Source organism: Puntigrus tetrazona, chromosome 16 (genome assembly GCF_018831695.1).
Source record: "Puntigrus tetrazona isolate hp1 chromosome 16, ASM1883169v1, whole genome shotgun sequence".
Taxonomy (NCBI): domain Eukaryota; kingdom Metazoa; phylum Chordata; class Actinopteri; order Cypriniformes; family Cyprinidae; genus Puntigrus; species Puntigrus tetrazona.
Genome location: NC_056714.1, coordinates 13405418 through 13426325, shown reverse-complemented (window position 1 = coordinate 13426325; position 20908 = coordinate 13405418). Strand labels below are relative to the sequence as shown.

At 36.3% G+C, this 20908-nt stretch overlaps 1 protein-coding gene across 7 annotated transcripts in view; it reads right to left on the bottom strand.

Moving 5' to 3' along the window:
- The window catches only part of LOC122360375 (protein kinase C alpha type-like), a 104976-nt gene that overhangs the window by 7216 nt on the left and 76852 nt on the right, over positions 1-20908 (bottom strand). For 2 of the 7 annotated variants that reach the window (XM_043260920.1, XM_043260925.1), the window contains exons 2-11: positions 19523-20307; positions 18276-18628; positions 14879-14910; positions 13309-13391; positions 10619-10730; positions 9303-9431; positions 7077-7233; positions 6762-6963; positions 4875-5057; positions 2069-2242 (exon numbers count right to left, since the gene is read on the bottom strand). In XM_043260920.1, the coding sequence (XP_043116855.1) occupies positions 2069-2242; positions 4875-5057; positions 6762-6963; positions 7077-7233; positions 9303-9431; positions 10619-10730; positions 13309-13391; positions 14879-14910; positions 18276-18505 (1302 nt within the window). In that variant the 5' untranslated portion in view covers positions 18506-18628; positions 19523-20307. Of the gene's footprint in view, positions 1-2068; positions 2243-4874; positions 5058-6761; positions 6964-7076; positions 7234-9302; positions 9432-10618; positions 10731-13308; positions 13392-14878; positions 14911-18275; positions 18629-19522; positions 20524-20908 lie in introns of those variants that run through there. The other 5 variants (XM_043260922.1, XM_043260923.1, XM_043260924.1 and 2 more) reach the window with 5 other exon arrangements.

The window sequence follows — 20908 nt, the reverse complement described above, 5'->3', positions numbered from 1 at the left end:
ACTAACTGTACTATTAAAATTCACTGTGTACGCTGAGACCAGCATGTTGCTTTAATATTTGTCACCTACAGCTAAGGCAAGATAACATCCCACTTTATCTCTAGAGGTATCTGACTACAACATCTGGTGTCAGTAGGACTTGAACTTCCGATCAGTGGGATACTGCATTTTTCCACTGGGCAACTGATAGCTTTGACAGGAAACTCTATTTCATGCACTTGACACAATGAGACACAGTTTACATACACAAAGAAGTCATTACCAAACACAGTCACATCAAGTGTTTGTTACAAATTCAATCGACGGGGGGAAAAAATATCAAGTGATTTAACAAGAGTAATTCAAACCTTCACAAACCATTAAAGCCAAACATAAACACACACACACACACACACACACACACACACACACACACACACACACACACACACACACACAAACACACACACACACACACACTCCTCTTTTTCTCTCTTTCAGTGCTGCAGCTGCCAGTGTATTTCATTAGGCTGATTGCCACTTTGCAATACGTGTCTGCTGAAAGAGGTCAGACAATTAGCGCTATGAAAAGTGATTTTTTTCAGAGCAAAATGAGGCAACCAACATTGCAAAGGACCTCCAGATTCATTAGTTAGAAAAATTATTTATCATGTCAGAGTGACATAGAAGAAATGATCGTCGAATCACCTTTTATTACGCAGGTTGTTCCAGGTTGCCAGTTTAGGACTCGCACGACAGCATTCCAAGAATATAATTATTACATTGTCAGAAGCCTTTGTTATTCTGTTCACCCATTGTTCATGTTGACATTTTATAAACCCTGTTAGTCAATATTGTAAAAGCAATCTGTTCTTGTGATTTGTCTCCCTCTCAAGACTGCTAACAGCCTTGTTCAGGGCAAATTAATTGAACCTATCGGTGCTTATCTAGGCCAATGTAAACAACCTTTTAATGAGGTAAAAGAAGAATACTTACGGTGATGCTTTCATTTTTACTACGATTAAACAACTTTAATCCATAACTGATGCTGTCATTAATCTGGTATACAAATCTCAGTAGTGGTGCATTTTTTTTTAATACCAAAAAAAATTTCTTTAGATACATGATAAACACATGTATGTGATAAATTATCTAGGCATATTAGAAGCCTAATAAAAGATGTTTATTTTACAAAGAGTGGGTTAACTCATGCTGGCAGGCATTTTTAAATCACATGATACGATGAATATTTAGGTGCTTTTATGGCATTTTGTAATTAGGCCGTTCACAATCTGAATGATGTGCTTCTACACCATTGACGGCAAAATTGTAACATAATTTGAAAAAAAAACACAATTTAACAAGTAACAGTTGTTACAGCCATGCTTTATTGATGTACTTTATTTAGTCTATTTAGCAAGAGATTATAAACTGCTTATCTAAACCTGTGCTGGCTACATTAGACTATATTGCACATCTTTTGTATATTTTCAGATTATTCTTGCATTATTAAGACATTATTTAAACAATTAGTTCAACGTCACTTTTAAAAGTTGTAAGTATGAGTTTTGTAAAGGTATAAACCGTTTTTACAGTTATGGTAAACCCTAAATGCTTTAATTGTTTTGGTAATCTTGGTAATCCTGTTTTAACAGACACTATCACCTACAGAATGCCATTAAAGTACCTGAAAACTTTGTCTGATGCTGTATCCACGCCACTAGATGTCAGTATACTATCAACCAACGCAACAAAAACAAAAAACGACTGCCTTCAAATTTAAAAATAGCCCGCTTCTGCCCTGGGAGACCACATGTGGGACCCACAAAATGTCAGTACTTGTGCTCCAGCTGTGCAAAGTCAGAAAAGTGATTAAAAAATGGCCCTGAAGGTGAAGAGTGCATCTGTTCCATCACTAAGGGCCCGATGACATTTCAGGCCATATATATTTCATAATTTACAAATGTGCATATGCATGTATAAACCTCAAGCTCGCATCGTATTTTAATCATTAACCGTTTGCACGCTCTCTCTCCCACACACACACACACACACACACACACACACACACACAGATGAACACGCAGACCTCTGTTTGAAAGGCGCAGTAGAGGGAGGTCAGGAAGTGAGGTCGCCCCACGAGGCCCAGCACTCTTCTCTCCACCATGGCGCTCTCTGTGTCCTCATCCTGAAACAGCACGTCCTTCTTCAACACCTTCACTGCAAACAAGCGCTCACTCCCCCTCTCCTCCGCCAGCAGGACCTGCGGATGACAAGGAAACCTTGCGCTAACACTTCTTAAACATTAATAATTAAGAGTTCATTATCTTCTGCTCGCATTCCTACAGCAGCAAACACAAAGCAAGAGCAGAAAACAATTCAAAACGGGTTTAACATTCATAAGGGAACATTAGCTCAAATCAAGCAAAAAAAAAAAAAAAAAAGAACAGAAATTCATTTTACTCGTGTGATCCTGTTCTCTTCCTGTCTTTTTTTCTGCTTTGTGTCATTTTTCTATCTCCGGTTCCCAGGTCTCTCTGCTCTGCTCTTCTCTTTAATCTCTTCCCTCGTTTCTATCCTTTCTTTAGCACGGTTCTACGCCCTGGAGGATGTGCTGTCTACTGAGTATAACCCTGGCCTCTTATATAACCAAATATCTTGTGAGGACACACTCGCACACTCAAGTGTACGCACACGCGTACGTGTATACAAAACAGATACACTCGTGCACACACAACATCGACTTTCATATGATTTTATATACTGTACATGAGCACAACCTCAAAGGAAAGAAAAAATTCCTTCACGCTGTCAAACAAGTGAGAGCACAGCGCGCGCACACACACACACACACACACACACACACACACACGTCATTCCTCCTCAGGGATCAAACAGCTCAGAGTCCTTCATTTGTGTGCTCTGCGCTGACACACGACAACAGCATTTAGATTCTGCTCAGCACAGACAGAAGAATCAAGCATTTTTTTTGACCACAACAAGGCATTCATTCTGAAATATTCCAACGTCCCATGGCTGCTCTTAGATTTGCAATCATCAGGAGTTTTTTTTACACATATCAAAAATTCTGCTTTATTTATCACATAGTAAGACTGGCCGAGCACACAAATGGCCGCGCGCCTAGATAGCTCCAGGTATTTTAAGGTGAAAAAGGTCTGTATCTCTCTGGGCCTTGAGTCAGAGCTTCTGCCTCCTAGAGGAAGCGAGGCAGAGCCACAGCTGCAAATTTTAGATAGGGAAATCAGCCCCCTCTTCTTGCAGCTGGGACCAAAGCTTTAGCTTTTCCCCTTCTGCCTGAATTAGCAGAAGCAGCCTAGGAACGAATGAGACAAGGGCCTAATTTAGTTCCAAGGACATTGTACCCTTCGCACTCCTTATTGCATCTACAGGGAACATGGAAGTAGACATGTTTGTCGATGGGTGAGTGTGGTCTCAAGTAGCCTGACTTTTGGCATAAAAGTCTGATCTGCCTTGCAGCCTGTTTTGTCCCAAACTCACCTACTTAGACTGAAGTCGAGTATACTTATCTCTTATCTACCGTTCTCTAGTAGTTTTATTATATGTGTTCTATCTCTACCATTTCTTCGTAAAAAAAAAACTAAACAAAAAAACAATCTGGGCCAGTGTTGCCACCTTGTGGACAGAAAATTGTAAAATTAAAAAAATATGCAAGTGCCCCAACTCTAGTACATACTATACAGGATCTGATGATAAAACCAATAAATCCCTGTGGAATATGTCCCAAACAAACAACAAAAAAAAACCCTAAAAACAAAAACAAACATGTATTACTGATTTTAATGGTGAAAAGTTGATGGTTTGTACCGTTTGTACAGGTATTTGTAGTGAAAACCATTAGAATTTCTTGTGATGGTTCTATCCTTTTTTTTCAGCAAAGTAGTGTGTTTTGTGTTATTTTGCTTCATAAGTTATGACTGCCACAGATTGCCTTTGTACCCGTTAAAACAGTTGTGGGTATGTCTTAATAGGATAACTCATAAAAAATATTAACAAAAATTGAATCATCTCCTCAACCTCATGTCATTCCAGTCAATGGTAATAACCATAATACTTTGGTCTCCAACATTCAACTATCCCTGACACAGGAGCTTGTCAACTTCACCAGCTATTATTGTTGCTGTGTCCAGAAGTTTGTAGGTGTTGTTCTGTCTTGACAGTAAAACAACAGCCTGGGCCGGTGTTGTATCAACTAAATTAAGACAAACTAATAAGTGCACAATATTCAAAGCACATACGTGACTTGATGATGAATAAATTCCCTTCAAAGCACTGCACTGTAACTAATCTAGTTTAAACTTCAAAAAAGGCACTAATCTATATATTTGTCATAGATTTGATGTCTCTAAACTGCCAGACTCATTATTTTGTCCTTCAAAGCAATCACTGTATGAATTCATTACCCCGTAAACATCATTTGTTTACTGACAGGCTAATTATAAAAAATGGTGTCTTTACGCTTAGAAGTTATGAGAAGCCAGACTCATACTTGTGGATCACAGTCTGCGCTTGCCATTTTGGTGTCCACTATGCATCAGACGGTCAGTGAACAGAGTGGGCGGACCGTGGGAGTTCTGTCTGAGTCTAGAGAGTTTCCTTTAAAGATTTCTTTTCCACTGACAACCAGGAGTACAAATACAATGATTTATTACGCATACAGCAGGGTCCAAATGTCAGCGAAAAGTTGCCTCGAAAAAATTTAGGAGTTGCCTTAGTGACAGCATATACTGTTAATTTCACTGTTATGAATCTTATTTCAAGGTATAAATGTGATTTTGAATCAAGTTTATCATTGAAGCCTTCGATCCCGCTATATGTGTATAAGCCTATGAAAATATGAATGTGATTTCAAGCACCTTGCCAAAACTCCCTTTGCCCAGAACCATGAGGAAGTTGAAATCGTGCAGCCCGACTCTGCCTTTGCCCGTGTGCAGTGCAGTGGGAGTCGGGCTCAGAGCAGGAGGGGTCACAGCAGGAACAGGCGTCGTCACAGTAACAGGAGCAGGAGGGACAGAGGGCACGAGAGCAGCATCTGGTACCTTCAGAATTGAGGAGAAAGATGGGATGAGAGAGAGAGAGAGAGAGAGAGAGAGAGAGAGAGATTGTTTCAATAAAGATCTACACTGCCCTCCTGTGGATGCGCTATATAAGTGACACAATTATGACGCTCAGTGAATGTGGTCAGACTAAGACGGCATTTACACAATTTGTAGATGTGTCTGTTTGTGACCACGCGATTTCAAAAAGAACATGCGATTTTTGCTGGACGCGTTTATTTGTGGATTTGAGTTGGCCCTAGGCTTCCACAGCACTCTTTTGGCTGAATATCGCATGTTGACACTTTTATCTAAAGTGACTTACAGTACATCTATTACAGGGATAATCTCCCCTGGAGCAAAATGGAGTAAAGTGCTTTGCTCAAGGGCACAATGATTGTGCTTTATGGACAGTCACTTGAAGATTTCAGCCAGCAACTTTTCTGTTTTCACTACAACTTATGGAAGGCGATTCAAAAATTGCCGACTACACTCCCTGCAGCGGTACTATGGTAGGTAATAAAAAAATGCTACCAGGAAGACAATACATTTAAATTTATTAACATTTACGGAAGCAGCATTTTCTTTAAATTTTGTGTTGTAGCTCTTAGCGATACACATTTATCAAAAACTTGGATCTACAGTATCTATTGGTTTTTTGACTAAATAGGGGCAGATCTGAACATGAGCTTGCGGTCGATTGTAAGAAAGAGGTGAGGTTTGAGAAATTCTTGCATGTATCACCAGAGAGAAGTCTGTCGTTTCACCACAAGATCCAATTATGATAGTCTGATTAATAATTATGAGGTCTCTCCCACTGTTTCCTGTAAACTAAATGAACTATCATCATTAAGACGAAAAAGTAGAAACATAAGCGTGGATGAATTGTTCGATTAAAGATTAATAGTATGCATTTGAAAAATAGATAGGGTGAATTTTCACTTAGTTTTCATTAAACTAATAATTTTTTACAGTGCTCTTTAATCGAGGTTGACAGCAACTTACAAATATACTAATTGTTGTTAATTAATCTTAGTTAATAACATTGATCCCAATAAAAAAATGCTGTATTATTGATTGTAACTTTAGTAGTCGTATTAGTATTAACACGTAGAACGTTATTACAAAGTATAAAAACGAGCTGTACAGCTGATCAGAACACACATACGTGGGGGATTTTCATGGGGACATTTTATGTTTATGGTTTTGTTTTGTATGATGTTTGATTTCTGTTTGATGTTCAAAAACGATCATTCCGTTTGATTTATAAGCTAAATGTCCCCACAAGGTCAAAATTACTGGTATTTCTATAGCTGATATTGCGCAGCTGCGGAGACAACCACCTAAACCTACCCCTCACACAAAACATTTAGCATTTTTAGATTTTCAAAAGACTCATTCTGTATGATTTATAAGCCTTTTGACGGGGACACCAACACTGTCCTCGTAAATGACTTTCACATTGTAATACCTGTCATACCCATGTCATTATACAAAATTGTGTTTTAAAAAAAGCAGACACACACACACAAGAATGTAAAATAATAAACCTTAAAAAGTCAAAAAAAAGTGCAGATAGCGACATTTAATTTCTAGCAATTATTGTCGTGATAATAGTGATAATTTGATACTGTGTGCTTTGACACAATCTGCACTGTTAAAAGCGCTATATAAATAAAGGTGAATAAAGATGACATGTGAGCGTACCTGCAGGTCAGGGTCAGGTACGGGGATGTTATAATACTCTCCCTCATCCTGGTTGAGTAGTTTGAACCAGCCGCTGACCGAACGTCTGAATATCTCGCTGACACCGAACGACAGAGCGCCCATGAAGTCATTCCGCGAGGTCCGATCCCAGTCCCAGACCTCTACAGACAGACGCCTGTCCCACTGCCTCCCGCGCACCGAACTACACACAGACAGGAGGACGGAGAGGGATAACCTAGCATCCGCTCAGAAAAGCACAACAACAACTTTTGCATGAGACGCACACACGAGCCAAGAAACACAAAAGAGACTCACAAGGTGAAGCTCTCGTTCCAGATAGGGTTGAGCGTAGAACGGATGGTTTTGGTTTTCTGTTTGCTCTGGCTTTTTGGATCAGGAATGAGTTTGAGCTTCACGTAAGGGTCCGACAGGCCGTTAGGATCCATGGGTATCAGGTTAAGCGCTTCATGCACTAAAACATACATTCGCTTGAGAACTGATTATGTGTGCACATAAGCGCTGAATACCGCATGAATTATACCATGCGATAGAACAAAGTGCATATCTCTGCGGTTGCGCTGCTTTGCTTTGTACAGTGAATGTGCTTTTCAGCTGTATTGTTAAATTGACCTGTCAGAATGACATGCTGCTGGTTGCCTTTAAAAGAACAGCGGTGCATTTTAAATGCTCACATTCTCTGTAGAGCATTAGTAGTCTTCTCACTACTCATTAGTCTCTCTATGGTGGCGCTGATCTAAGAGCCACAGGCTTAGTTAGGATGACACAGTGCATTGTAATACAGCAGATTGTGTGTGTGTATAATTAGCTTTTTCCTCATGTACTGATGATGCTATATGCACACATTTCCCTCTGCTGGAGGAAAGCTGAGCTGTGCCGTGTGGCACATAATGCATCTCCAGTGGGCTTCCTTAAACAGCAGATTCTCTCTGTGAGCAAAGGAGTAATTCTTCACTGGGGTATAAATAGGGAAATCTTAATAAACATCGCATGGCACTTTCTATGTATTGAATATAAAACAAGCAGAGATGTTTTATTTTCTAATCATTTTATAATGGGTGTTTTTTGCCATTTAGTTTTTTTACTTTTACTAAAACTTGTTGAATGAATTCAGTTGTAATCAAATTTCTTTTACATTGTAATTTTATAGTCTTAAACATAAAGTATATTACATTTATTAATATAACCCAACATAATTAGGAAATATAAAATACATTCAATACAAACTATATACTTGAGGTTTATCTAGTTTAAAGCTATAATGCTGGTTATATAGCTGATGAATAACTTATATTTTTATATATTAAAGAAAACTATTGTGTTTTTTGTAACAATATCTTGGGAAACAGGGTTGAATGGTTGCATTTGACAAAAGTAGTCAAAAATATAATTACAGCACTTTTTTTTTTATTTAATTTAAGAAATTTAGTTTTATTTTATTAATTTTCTATTTTTTTACTAATTCTTGCCATAATGCTCTGAAAAGTGTCTAAATTATATTGTTTATTGTGTCAATTTGAGGATTGCAATATATATATATATATATATATATATATATATATATATATATATATATATATATATATATATATATATATATATATATATTTAACAAATTGAATATCAAGTGTCAAAAATATCAAGACATCTAATGTGGAGTAGCACAAAAATAATAAAAATAGGATTTGCCTCAATAAACCATAGTAACCTATGGTAGTTGTTAAGTTTAGGTTCTGGGTATGATTAGGGATGTAGAAAATGGTCATGTAGAATATGTGCTTTATAAGCAGTGCTGGACACGTTACTTAAAAAAAGTGACTAGTTATAGTTACTTCTCACAAATAGTAAGCAATTTATTAGTAACTGAGTTGCATTATTATTAAAGTAACTAATTACCATGGAAAATAAAATGAAAATATGTTAAATAACTTGCATGTCCCCAATATTAAATATCATAAATGAATTAAATGGACACTGAATAAGAACAGAGATGACATAAGGTGAGCGCAAGTAAATGAGATTATCGTTGCGCATTAGTTTCGCCCGCTACCAGAGAAACCGGCCGTTCTTAAAAGGTGAAGAATTCCAGAGGAACTTCGTTTACATACAGCTTGTCAATTCCAAATGATAAAAAAACGCTTTCTTGCTCAGTAACTTTCTTTGTGCATTTGAAACCGTGCGCTTTGCATCCATTCAGATGAACTGATAAAAAAAAAATATAGGCCTAATTATATTAGCCCATAATAATTTAGAGTAACGTCGCATTTCATTGTCAGTAATGGTAACGGCATTTTAATGAGAAAACAGTAATTGGTTTGATTACTCATTATTGGAAAAAATAAGGCAGTTAATAAAGTTGTTTATTTATAAGACTGTTATTCCCATGACTGTTTATGCCTACTAATAAACAACCAACATGCTAATAATAAGCCTGCTAATATGCAACTAGTTAATAGTGAGAATTGGCCACTACCGAAAAGTTTAATAGCGCTGATCAGTTTGTAAAGTTACAGTTATGCTCACCTGTGACATATATGTCCTCTTTGTCTCCACGCACGGTCAGACGAATGCGTCCTCTTTTCTCAGTGTGGTCCTGTCCACAGAGGCTGGGGACGCTGCTCTCACAGCGCTTGTGCACGTTCATGTCGCAACCTCTCACACGCACACAAACACACACATAAAGCAAAAATAAAAGACTGAGAACGAGTGTGAGGGAAAACGACACATAATGTACTTATAGTCTCCTTCCAGTCCAAAACCAACAATTGTAATGAGCAGTCTAACGCTGTAAACCTTTTAAATCTAATACAAACAGTGTTAACAGCCACTGTTACGAGACAACATGCTGAAACAGCAAGCGCTGTCAGCTGCCACCTCCTGCTTTATTATTTTGTGTCATGCAAATTATATTAGATGACATGGTTGTTATAACATGGATTAAATCAGAGTTAAAGAGAATTAATTCAATCTAATATACAATATGAGATATCTATTAAAAGAATGAAAAGCTTTACTCTACAGTAACATATAATTGCATAAAATTGTCTTGTTGATTATCTTAGGCTAGTTTAGATCTAAGAACTGATACAATAGAAATTTAAAATATGTTTAAAAATGTTATAAAAACTCGATTTAAACTATGAATGTTGTTTTATACCATATGGTGCACAAACAAGACTTCCACAGACAATTCTCTGATTATTATTATACTACACTATTATTAGTTGTTATAGTAATATTTAACATAACCGAAATTTATAATAAATGTATTAATAAATATTTGTTTATATATCCTTGGACAGCTGCAAGATTATGAAAGTCAATTAATTACCAAGTAATTACCCAAAAGAAGTTTAGCTAATGTGGCCTTAATGAACTTTAATGTTACGTTAGTTATAGTCAAAGAACTATAATGTAATGCAATATAATATAATTTTGTATATTGCTTTTGTTATTTTGTTTTATAATTTCAGTTTATTTTATTTTATTGTTCAGTTGTACAATTTTAATCAAAGTGAAAAAATGCTAAAATTTATATAATTGAATTGCATATAAAATGCAATTATATTCTTATACAGTACTGCCAGCATTTCATATTTCCACTAAAATAATACTATAAATATATTTAAAAAATCTGTTTTTTTTCATCAAAACTGAACTGGCAAAAGATTTAGCCCTAATTATATATTATATTATTTTATATTTGTAAAATAAGTCATGAAAAGCATTGTAAAATTCAGGTAAATATACTGTAACTGCATTGTTCTAAGTGCACAAGATGTCAGTCTACAGACTAAAATAGATGAACTTCATTTGGATCTCACTCTAAATAGACTCACTGGCACATTTCATGCCCTGATGTATGAGGCCGTACAGCAGAGACCCACAGTGATCGCAGAAGGTTGGACTGGAGTATGTATGTACTTTAAACTTGTGTTTGCTCTTGAGATCCTGGAGAGAGGGACAGACAAAAACATTGTACTCATTTAATTATTTAATTGTTTAGTCCGCCAGCAAAAGCACTTTGATGGGATTTCATATTTAACACATAGGGACGCCATGTACACCGTTCTAGGAAACGGGTCGTCCACGAGAGAAAGAAAAAGAGATTTAAATTATGTGTCTGATAAGAAACCCTCTCATACTGTTCTTTGCTCTATAAATAGGACAATCTTTATGCACAGACACAGCAAACACATGCACAAACAAACCCCGATACTCTACTTTCCCTCTGGTTCTCTCTCTCTCTCTCTCTCTCTCACACTCTCTCTTTAAAGGTCCAGAGGAAAGGCTTCATTTTGAAGTGACTTTTTCACTGGGAGCCAATTAGCTAGGGCTATTTTGAGGATGAATGGTGGTTGAATATATGAGTTCAGCTCAGCTGTGAAAACTGAATCCTCCTAAATGCCTAAACCCTCTCCACCCCACCCTGGTTCCTCTCTCTCCCCCTCATTCTCACTCTCTGCATGCTGCCTGCTCCTTTTCTTCAACCTCTGACAATCCTCCTCTTCACTTCTCTTCCTCTCTGTCGGTCTGCCTCATCTGCTTCTCACACACACACGTCATTGTCTACCCTTCCTTACGGCCTAGTCGCACATGCGCAACCATTTTATTTAGCTGCATATAAAAAAATGATCAGTCTTTTACAGTGAAATAAAGACCGCAGCTCTGTTCAGAAACTAGTATTTTGTCTCACAGCATCTTAACAAGTGGCTGATCTGGAATGCTCTACGTGCCATGCGCCACCAAACCAACCTGGACGATAAAAATATGTACCTCTGTGCACTTTTGTGCCACACCATTTTTGCGAACCTTACTGCACGTTTTGCCAAAGTTTTAAAGAGAAATGTCCACTCAGTGGCGCTAAAACACTCGTTCAATATGTGAATCCTGGCACTCTGATATTACACAAATTATAATATTTTATAAAAATAATTATTACATTATTATATAATATAATTAAAAATAGTAAAAGTTCATGTTCAAAATATGCCATACACCGAATCCCACCTAAATCTGCCCAATAGTGTTAACAAATGCAAAACTGATATAAAAACACATTTATTGATGCATCATTTCAGCTTTCTTTTACACAGATTTGAACTGTTTTGTCGAACTGTAGTTACACGGAGCTCTTCGCCTCTCAAGTACATCTCTGTACTCCGTGAGCTACCGAACAAACCTGCCATTTATGACAACCCATAGATAAGAAGCTGGATATGTGTGACGCTAACATTCAAAAGCATCAGTTTTCAAATTTAGTTTTAATATTGTTATGACATGATATTCTTCTAGTAATTGTGCGAAAATTACAGTTTATTAAGGTGTCGGGGGGTTCACTGCCTCTTGTGTTAATTTTTTTTTTTTAAACTGCAGTAATATTTACTTACTGGTACTGGATGCTTTGTGTTCATTCTGGAAATGAACACAAAGCATACAGTAACAGGCTCCCAGAGATAAATTCATTAAAAAGTTTAAGGAAATTAAGAACTTTGAACACTTATATTATTACATTATGATTTATAGTTATTTATAAGTCCATGCAAGACTGACAGGATTCCTCTGTAAATGCTAATAAGCTCTGTGTGCACAAAGAAACTGAAAAGTTAAATTTGTTGAATATATATAAAATAATATAATAATAAATAAATAAATAAGCACGAGATTAGGCACTTTTTTTTGTATATTATATTATATTATATTATCGAGCATAGGCACATATACTGGGTAAAAAAAAAAAAAAAAAAAGTGAAATATTTTTCATCACTTTTGTACTGAATGAAATACAGTAGGTATATAATCAACATTTATCTCAATACATTCCCCACAAATAACGCGGGGCTGTGATGTCAAAAGAAAGCATATTTGCAGGCATCAAATGTACGTCGTCTGCCTTTTGAAACAGCCTTTGGAAGCGGCACATGATGTTTTTGATGAAAAGAGCTGCCTACATAGGCTGCTAACTGGGATTTGGAAGAATGGAAGTGTGTTACGATATAGCTTCTTCCTTGCTTTACTCTTTCACAAGTATTCTTACACTCGCGCCGCACTACGTGACTGTGAGTAGCAGTGTAACACCATCATATCACATCCCCTGCACGTTTTATCGTAGTGTAGCACGAATAAGACAGAGCAAGAGAGAGAGAAAATTGATATTCTTTTTCCTTTAAAGCCTCTTCTTGTAAAGAAGGAATGCAAGAGAGAGCAATAAAAGGCTCGTCAAGAAAAGGAAAAGATGAGTGTGACGGTGAGACCTACTTCCATATTGGCTTACTCAGCCAAAAAATAAATGGCTTGCCATGCAAAAATGTGAAAATGAAGAGGCAAGAGACAGATGGGGTACGGATGATACAGTAGAATAAAAGATGAACTGCGGTGATCATAGCAGAACATCAAGCATGAAAAGAAGGGTTATATGATGATCAAGCAAAATAATGAAAGGAGAAGAAAAATAACACAAAAACAAAAAAATAATAACGCTAAACGGAAAAAAGATGACACACTGTATACATTAAGAGTACATACATACCTCTGCTTTGGGAGCAGTGATGGCTCCGGGACAAGTGAAGGTAACAAACTCATGGCAGCGCTTGTGCACCACAAAACTGCAGACTAAAAAGAATTGAATCAGAAATATTATGGGCAAGATTTACTAAATGGGGCAAATCAGCATGGGAAGGCAATAGGGTCACAAACAAGGATAGCTGATGATAATCACATTGGTGCAAAATGGGTGAAGACAAGCTTTATTTGGGAGTTTTTTTTTTATATGTTCAGACCATGATTAACATAAATGTGACCAAAACATAAAGGTGTGTGCAACATGTGACAGCTGAACAAATGAGCTTTCCATTGTCTGACATACAACTATTTCAAAATCTGAGGGTGCAAAACAATTTAACTATTGAGATCATCTTAAAAGTTGTCCAAATGATGTTCTTAGCAATGCTTCATGTCTTCATGAAGCATCTTAATATCCTAATGATTTTTGTCACAAAAGAAAAAGTGATAATTTTGTACTGTTGGCTTTTGCTAAAAAATATTTTTTGCTACTTTTGAGTATATACAGTAGGAGTATATATAACCTTTTCCCTTTGTGCATCACTGACATCTTAGAAATGGAAATTACTCAAATCAAATTCCATACTTTTCCAAACTGCAACCTTAGTAAACCACCTTGCACGACTCACTTAAACACTCTCCTCCCATAAAATTTGCTTCTGAAAGAGAATCTCCTACCAATGCATATGCAATCAGGTCAGCTGCAAAAATAACTGTCTCTACACCTTTCCATCGCTTACGTTTCAATGCTTGCTGATTGTAGTTTGCAGTAGACAGGGTTTGCAGTGGTGCACGCTGTTAGTAAATCTGGCCCCAAATGTCATAATTCATGATTGAAAAATCATTGGGGGAACTAAACGTATAGTGGGATTAAACAAATATTGCTACAGGTCATTTTGAAGTTGTGATGTACATTTTGTGTCGTACTGAAATGGATTATCGAGAAGAAAAATGCAGTGCAGGGACTTTATTCAATGCATACTAAAAATAGCCTAACCAAAAATGAGGAGATTATAAATGTGAAAAATTAAACACACATGGAAGAAGGGTTTACAATAAAATCAATAACACGCACTTTGAATGGTTCATGCTGACTTGAAGTTATAGCTTTTTTTTTTTGGCATTTTTGACTACAGCACGGTACAGAGAACGGACAAAAAGTGAAGTGAGAAAGTGAGGGGAAAGGGATCAGAAAGGACCACAAGCTGTGACTTGAACTCGGGTCAAAAAATGGCTTTGCTCAGAGATTGCTGTCTCAGCTTACCTATCGTCAAAGATGAATTGCTTCAGCAAAACACTTTCAGATCTACAGACACTGAGGGGGACATGTATTCCCCCGATATTCAGATCAAATTTAGGCCTACACTTTAAATTTGGCCCTATTTAAATATTAAATATTTAGTTACATCCTTGGATCTTCATGCATGATAACAATTAACGGTACTTAGCAGGTAAAATGAAACAGAAAAAATGACTTTGATGATAAATGAATCTGTGGAATGAATTTAGATATGGTCAAATGTGTTCAAAATGATTACCTTGACACTGGAATCCTTGTTTTCCAATTCCCCTGTGAAACACACACAACAAGTCACATCCTGTGTCTAAAGCCCCGTTCACACCAAGCACAATATACGTTAAGGATAGCGATAAAGATATTAGTTCTAAAAAATCATTCTCAGTGTTAAATAATAGCAGCGTCCAGACCAAAACTATAACAGTAAAGGCTGAGAGAAATGGTATCATTGGAATCAATTTCAAAACTATTTTTTTCCAACTGATGAACGATACAAACATTGACGACCAATCAGAATCCATCCTACAATCACCTGCTTGAGATTTTAAAGAGGCACATGCGTATAGAGAGTTTATAGTGAATGGATAATATTGTTTGCTGGCAGTTATCGTGCTTGGTGTGAATGGGCATTAATTATATTGTGTGTAATAATTGCATAATTGTAAAATAATAATTGCAAAAAAATGATCATACAAAGTAGTGGTGTAGTGTATGTGCATGAACACAAAGGGCAAACAGAAGACTGTTGAGGCCATGGCAGATAAGGTAATTTCAAGAAATCCTTATCCAACGGGCAATTTAAGTGCTCTTCAGTTCCCCATAATAACAGGTTGCTCTGCTCCTGATATCTTTGCTATGCAAAACACAACTTAGCATAAATCCCTCAAGTGCTAAAATAAGATTCTATGACACCCAACACTTTAGGCACGATCTGCTCTGAAATGCATCTCAGTGCATACGACTCTTTAAGAGCATCCTTCAGACCAATCAACATCAACATATACTCAGAAATATGGGCTGAGACAAGACAAGGGCAAAGAGACAGAGAGATGGAAAAGAGGATTCAAGTTAATAGGATTCAGCAGTGATTTATCTCCTCTAAGGTTAGTATGGGTGAATTTGTCCGCAGTCACAGTCATCTCAATGTCAAAAAAATGGCTAAATTGACCCGAATTCACCCTATTGCTTACTTAATTAAAAATATACTTACAATATAGAAAAAAATTATATTTAAAATAAATGTTGCTCTTTTAAACTACACTACCTTTGAAGTGTATCATGATTGCCATAATATATCAAACATCATGACCAGTGCTGTCAAACAATTCACTGCGATTATTCATAATAAAAATACTTTTTTGCTTACATGAGTGTGTACTGTGTATAGTTATGTATACATAAATGCACACACAAACACATACAGTAAACATTTTGGGTCACACTTTACTGTTTATTAAGTGTCTATACTACTTGCGTACTTACATAGTAACTACATCTGTATGCTGTATATAACCACAGTGTATGTACACATTGGGACAGCAAATAGTATGTACAGCTGTAATATTTCTGTAACTACACACATGTGACACCCCTCAGAACAGGACATTGGTAACAGCACTTTGTTCACTTCATTTTTAACTCATGTAACAAGAATTATATAACTATATTTTGTTATTGGAGTTATTGGAACGGGGTGACCCAGGGGGTGGAGATGGGTAGGTTTAGGGTTATGCAAAGTGGGAGGTGTTGGATCTTGAGTTGAATCTTGATCTTGAGTTAAATTTGGTGCAACAATGCAATACCTGTATACATGGTAACTCCTCAGGAGCTGTCCACTTAATATAAAGTGTAAGGTTCTGGACACCAACACCGCTGCTGTGTAACATAAATACATAGGAATTGTCTACTTAATTTAGTGTAACGCTTTCTTTACCAAAAAGTGCCGTTAGTCCTGTTACACATTTGTACTTTCATTACCAAAAAGTGCTGTTACCAATGTCCTGTTACACATTTTTACTTTACACATACCATTCAGTGGGTTGTTACATGTGTGTAGTTATAACATTGAGCTGATACTATGTACCAGTGTTTACTTACACTGCGGTTACATACTGCACGCACATCTAGTTACTATGCAAGCACACAAATATAGGGCAACTTAATATAAAGTGGGACGCACACAGTGCACATACATATATTATGTAAACAAATTGTTTTGGTAAAAGCGAGTAATAGCTATAAATCATTTGACAGCACTAGTTTCTAACATTGATAATAATAAGAGATGTTTCTTGAGCACCAAATCAGTAAATCAGAATGACTTTAAAACAGTTAAAAAGGCAGTATTTAGAATAATGATATTTCATTTTATTCTTTCTCCTTAAAAAAAGTAGGTTAGGAGTACTGTAATTTAAGGTTGTCAAAAGTATAAAGCTAAAAAAAACAATTAAAAATGTACTTTGCAATACTTTGGAAATGCTATACTCCAATAGACAGAGCAATAAAAGTCAACTAAGCAATGAATGGATGGAATGAGGAACAGACGCATCTATCAGAAGCTATTTGAGATCTTCTGATGAACATGAGGTCTGTAAGTGGGCAATGCATGGGCCATATGGCCGGCTGCAGTTCTGTGCAGGTTCTGTGGAGCTTGTGGTTAAATGGCAGCTCAAACAGAGAAGACTGCATAATTTAAGAGGTCCCTCAGGGCATGAGTTTTATGAGGCATGTAGAAAACTGAGAACAAGCACGGTCATGTAACGCGTGCGTGGGACAGTGTTCTTCTTCCCTCTCTATGTATGTCATCAAAAGTCTACTCACTGTAAATGTCAGCCACTTACTTAGTCTTGTTTTCTAATAAATTATATACATATTTACAGATAAATTGGCAAATATGTTGAATTAAGTATATTCATTGTTATGGCATTTTTTAAGTATAATCCCGATCTAGTTTTATTTAGGCTTAAATGTTTGTATGGTTTATTTGGAAATATGTCTTATTGGAAGATAACAATTGTTAAAATGCATTTTTGTAAATACACCACCATTCAAAAGTTTGGGGTATATATATATATATATATATATATATATATATATATATATATATATATATATATATATATATATATATATATATATATATATATATATATATATTATATATAATATAAATTATATACCCTATTATGCACTTAAGAATCAAATTGGTCAAAAGTGACAGTAAAACACTTACATTATGACAATTTTTTATATATACAACAGCAATTTGAAATGTTTAAAAAATCCTAATTTTGTGCAGGTGAGCTTAAAAAACTCTATACAAATCTTACAGACCCAAAACTTTTAAACAGTGTAGTACAAAAAAAGATAAGAAAAGGCTAATCACTTAGAAAATAGTCTTTTCATAAATAAATAATGATGTAGTGTTATGGCTAACCGTTTTTGAAGAGGCTTCAGATTATAACAATTCAGTATAAACTACAAAGTACATGAGTGAGTTATGCTATGAATCATTGTGATATGGACATTAAGATTTTAGGACTAAATCGATGCATAAATGCAGTCCAGTGTAAAGGTTAAGGCAGAAGTATGGGTTTAAGAGTTAAGAGTTATAAATGTGGCCAGCAGAGTTAAAGTACCAGATGAAGTCAGTGCAGTGGCTGCAGAAAGTAGGCTGCTTGAAGAATCGGGCGGTGAACTGGTGGTCCTTCACTTCAATGACCCTCTTGTGCTTGAGAGCTCCCTTCCTTTGGAAGACTGGCAGCCTGGGGGGAGGAGAAAGAGGAGAGGGGAGCGGGGAGGAGGAGGGAGATGGGGAGGACAGGGCCAGGGGAGACAGGGATGGAGACGGAGAGACCGGGGTAGACATGCTACCGGTTGGGCTGGAGAGAACGAGACACAGAGAAGAAGACCGGGAGAAGGATGGACGGGTTACGCAAGCGAGGGGTTAAGGATCAAGAAGAGGATTTAAAAAGAGGGAGAAGAAAAACGCCTGGTAAAAACGCAGATCAAGAGTAAGAGGTTACGTGGAACGTAAAGGAAGCCATTCGATAGAATGTGAAGGCAGTTGAGTTTGTGATGTTGAGGAAATGAAAGGAAGAGATTCCCAGGAGAAGGAAAGGGAGGGTGAGAAACAGAGAGTGAAATAGAGGTTAATACACACTCTAAGAGAAACTTCCACTGGGACTTCAGAACGCATAGCGATTAGTGTACCTTCTGCCCTACTTCAAACACACACACACACACACACACACACACACACCCTACATTCTCCATGTCAACCAGATTCCCATCACCTACTCTTCCACATTTTCTGCAAGCTCATTGTCTCCCCAAATTCTTATATGACATAATAATATCTTGATTTTAATTTTATAATATATTTTTATATTGCTTCTGTAATTTCATATCTTCAGTATATATATATATATATATATATATATATATATATATATATATATATATATATATATATATATATATATATATATACACACACATATATATATTTATAGGTGTTTTTATATAAATGCATATGTATTAAATATAATTACATTATTATACAGTGTCCAGTGTTATTTTTATATTATCACTAAAGTAATGATACTTTACAAGGCATGCAAGACATCTGATATAAACTGACTGCTGTTTTTTGGCTGGTTTAAGGTCAGTCACTCAAAAATGGAGTGCTTTAGGATCGATCAGACTCACATTAATAAAAGAGAATGTATCAAGAAAAGCTGAGATGAATGATGACACACAGGATCAACTCAAACAAATGGTCGTCACATTAATTAAAGAGCAGATCTACAGAGCTGGAGGCTGAAGAAAGAAAACTAAGAATTTAGGACATCTACCAACTAAAAGAAAAAAAACCTGTAAATACCTGTAAGTGTGGCAGTATTGTTTCTCCTCTTCCTCCCCTCTCTCTTCCTCTCACTTCTTCTCAAGACTCTTGTTATACTATGCAATCAATCCGTAGCTCATAAAAAAGTAAAGGAAAAAAAAAAGAAACAACCTCACCAAACAGAAGGTCTACAGGAGAGGAAACGCACCTGAAAAAAGAATCAAAGCCCAAAAAAGGAAATTAAGAATGAAGGGAAGGATGATACAGCAGCTTTCCAGGAAAGAGAGAAGAAGGAGGAGTGTACGGCCGTATATTCCTTTATCCAGTAGAGTACAGAGGGGGTGAGGAAAAGAGACGATTTTCACTTTCCAAGATTGATTCTGTTTTTACCAACAGAAAGAGGGGATGAAGTGAAGTGAGAGAGAGAGAGAGAGAGAGAGAGAGAGAGAGAGAGAGAGAGAGAGAGAGAGAGAGAGAGGGAAAAGGAGTGAGTAGATGAAGAGAAATAGGCAGCAATTCATTTTTGAAATCTGGGTTACCCCTCTCTAGAGAGTAAAAGAGAGACAGATGATGGGAGGGTGAGGAAAGAGGACAGAGAGAGAGAAAGAGAGGGAGATGTTGGCCAGCAGCTCGGTCAGTCAGTAGCTTCTCCAGAGCAGACAAGTTCTGAACACAAAGAAACCTGATCAGTGATCAATACTCAGCTTCAGTCTGTAACACTGCCCGTCTCACTCTATAAACGTGTTTGGACGGACGGGTGTCTCGGCGGCCATGTTGCTCATACGTCAGGACTCTGAGGCCTGATCGACAGCTCCAGTCAACCACTGAGAACGAGACAGAAGTTCAGCACTCATGAAAACAGGAACATTAAGCGTTAAACATCATGTAATTGGGCTTAAAAGAGCGTCACGTTCTTCCAAACTGAACAAGTGGCCCTAACAGTTTAAAAAATAAATAAATAACAAAAATGATTATAAATTCTACTACAAAATGTTTGCATTTATCTAATACATTCTCAGAAATTGAAGGTCCCATACAATATTTATATTGAAAAGAAAATATATACTTACATCCTTGGGCCAGTAAGATTTTTTTTATTTATGAAAACAATATATATTATTTGATAAGAAATGAAAAGAAATAACTTGAATAGGATGATGATGCCATCACAGGAATAAATACAATTTTGTAATAAAATAAGAACAAATATTTTTTAAATTGTAATAATATGAATGTTGCAATAATACTGTAAAGGCATTAACTTTTTATTGCTAAATGTTTTACCAAATAAATGCAGCCTTTAAGAACATAATAAACTTATTTCAGTAGCATTTTAGAAATCTTACTGACCACCTACACAAGTAAAGCACGATTGTTTTAATTCAAAAAATAAATTATTTAATTAATAGACAAGGTTCACGTCAC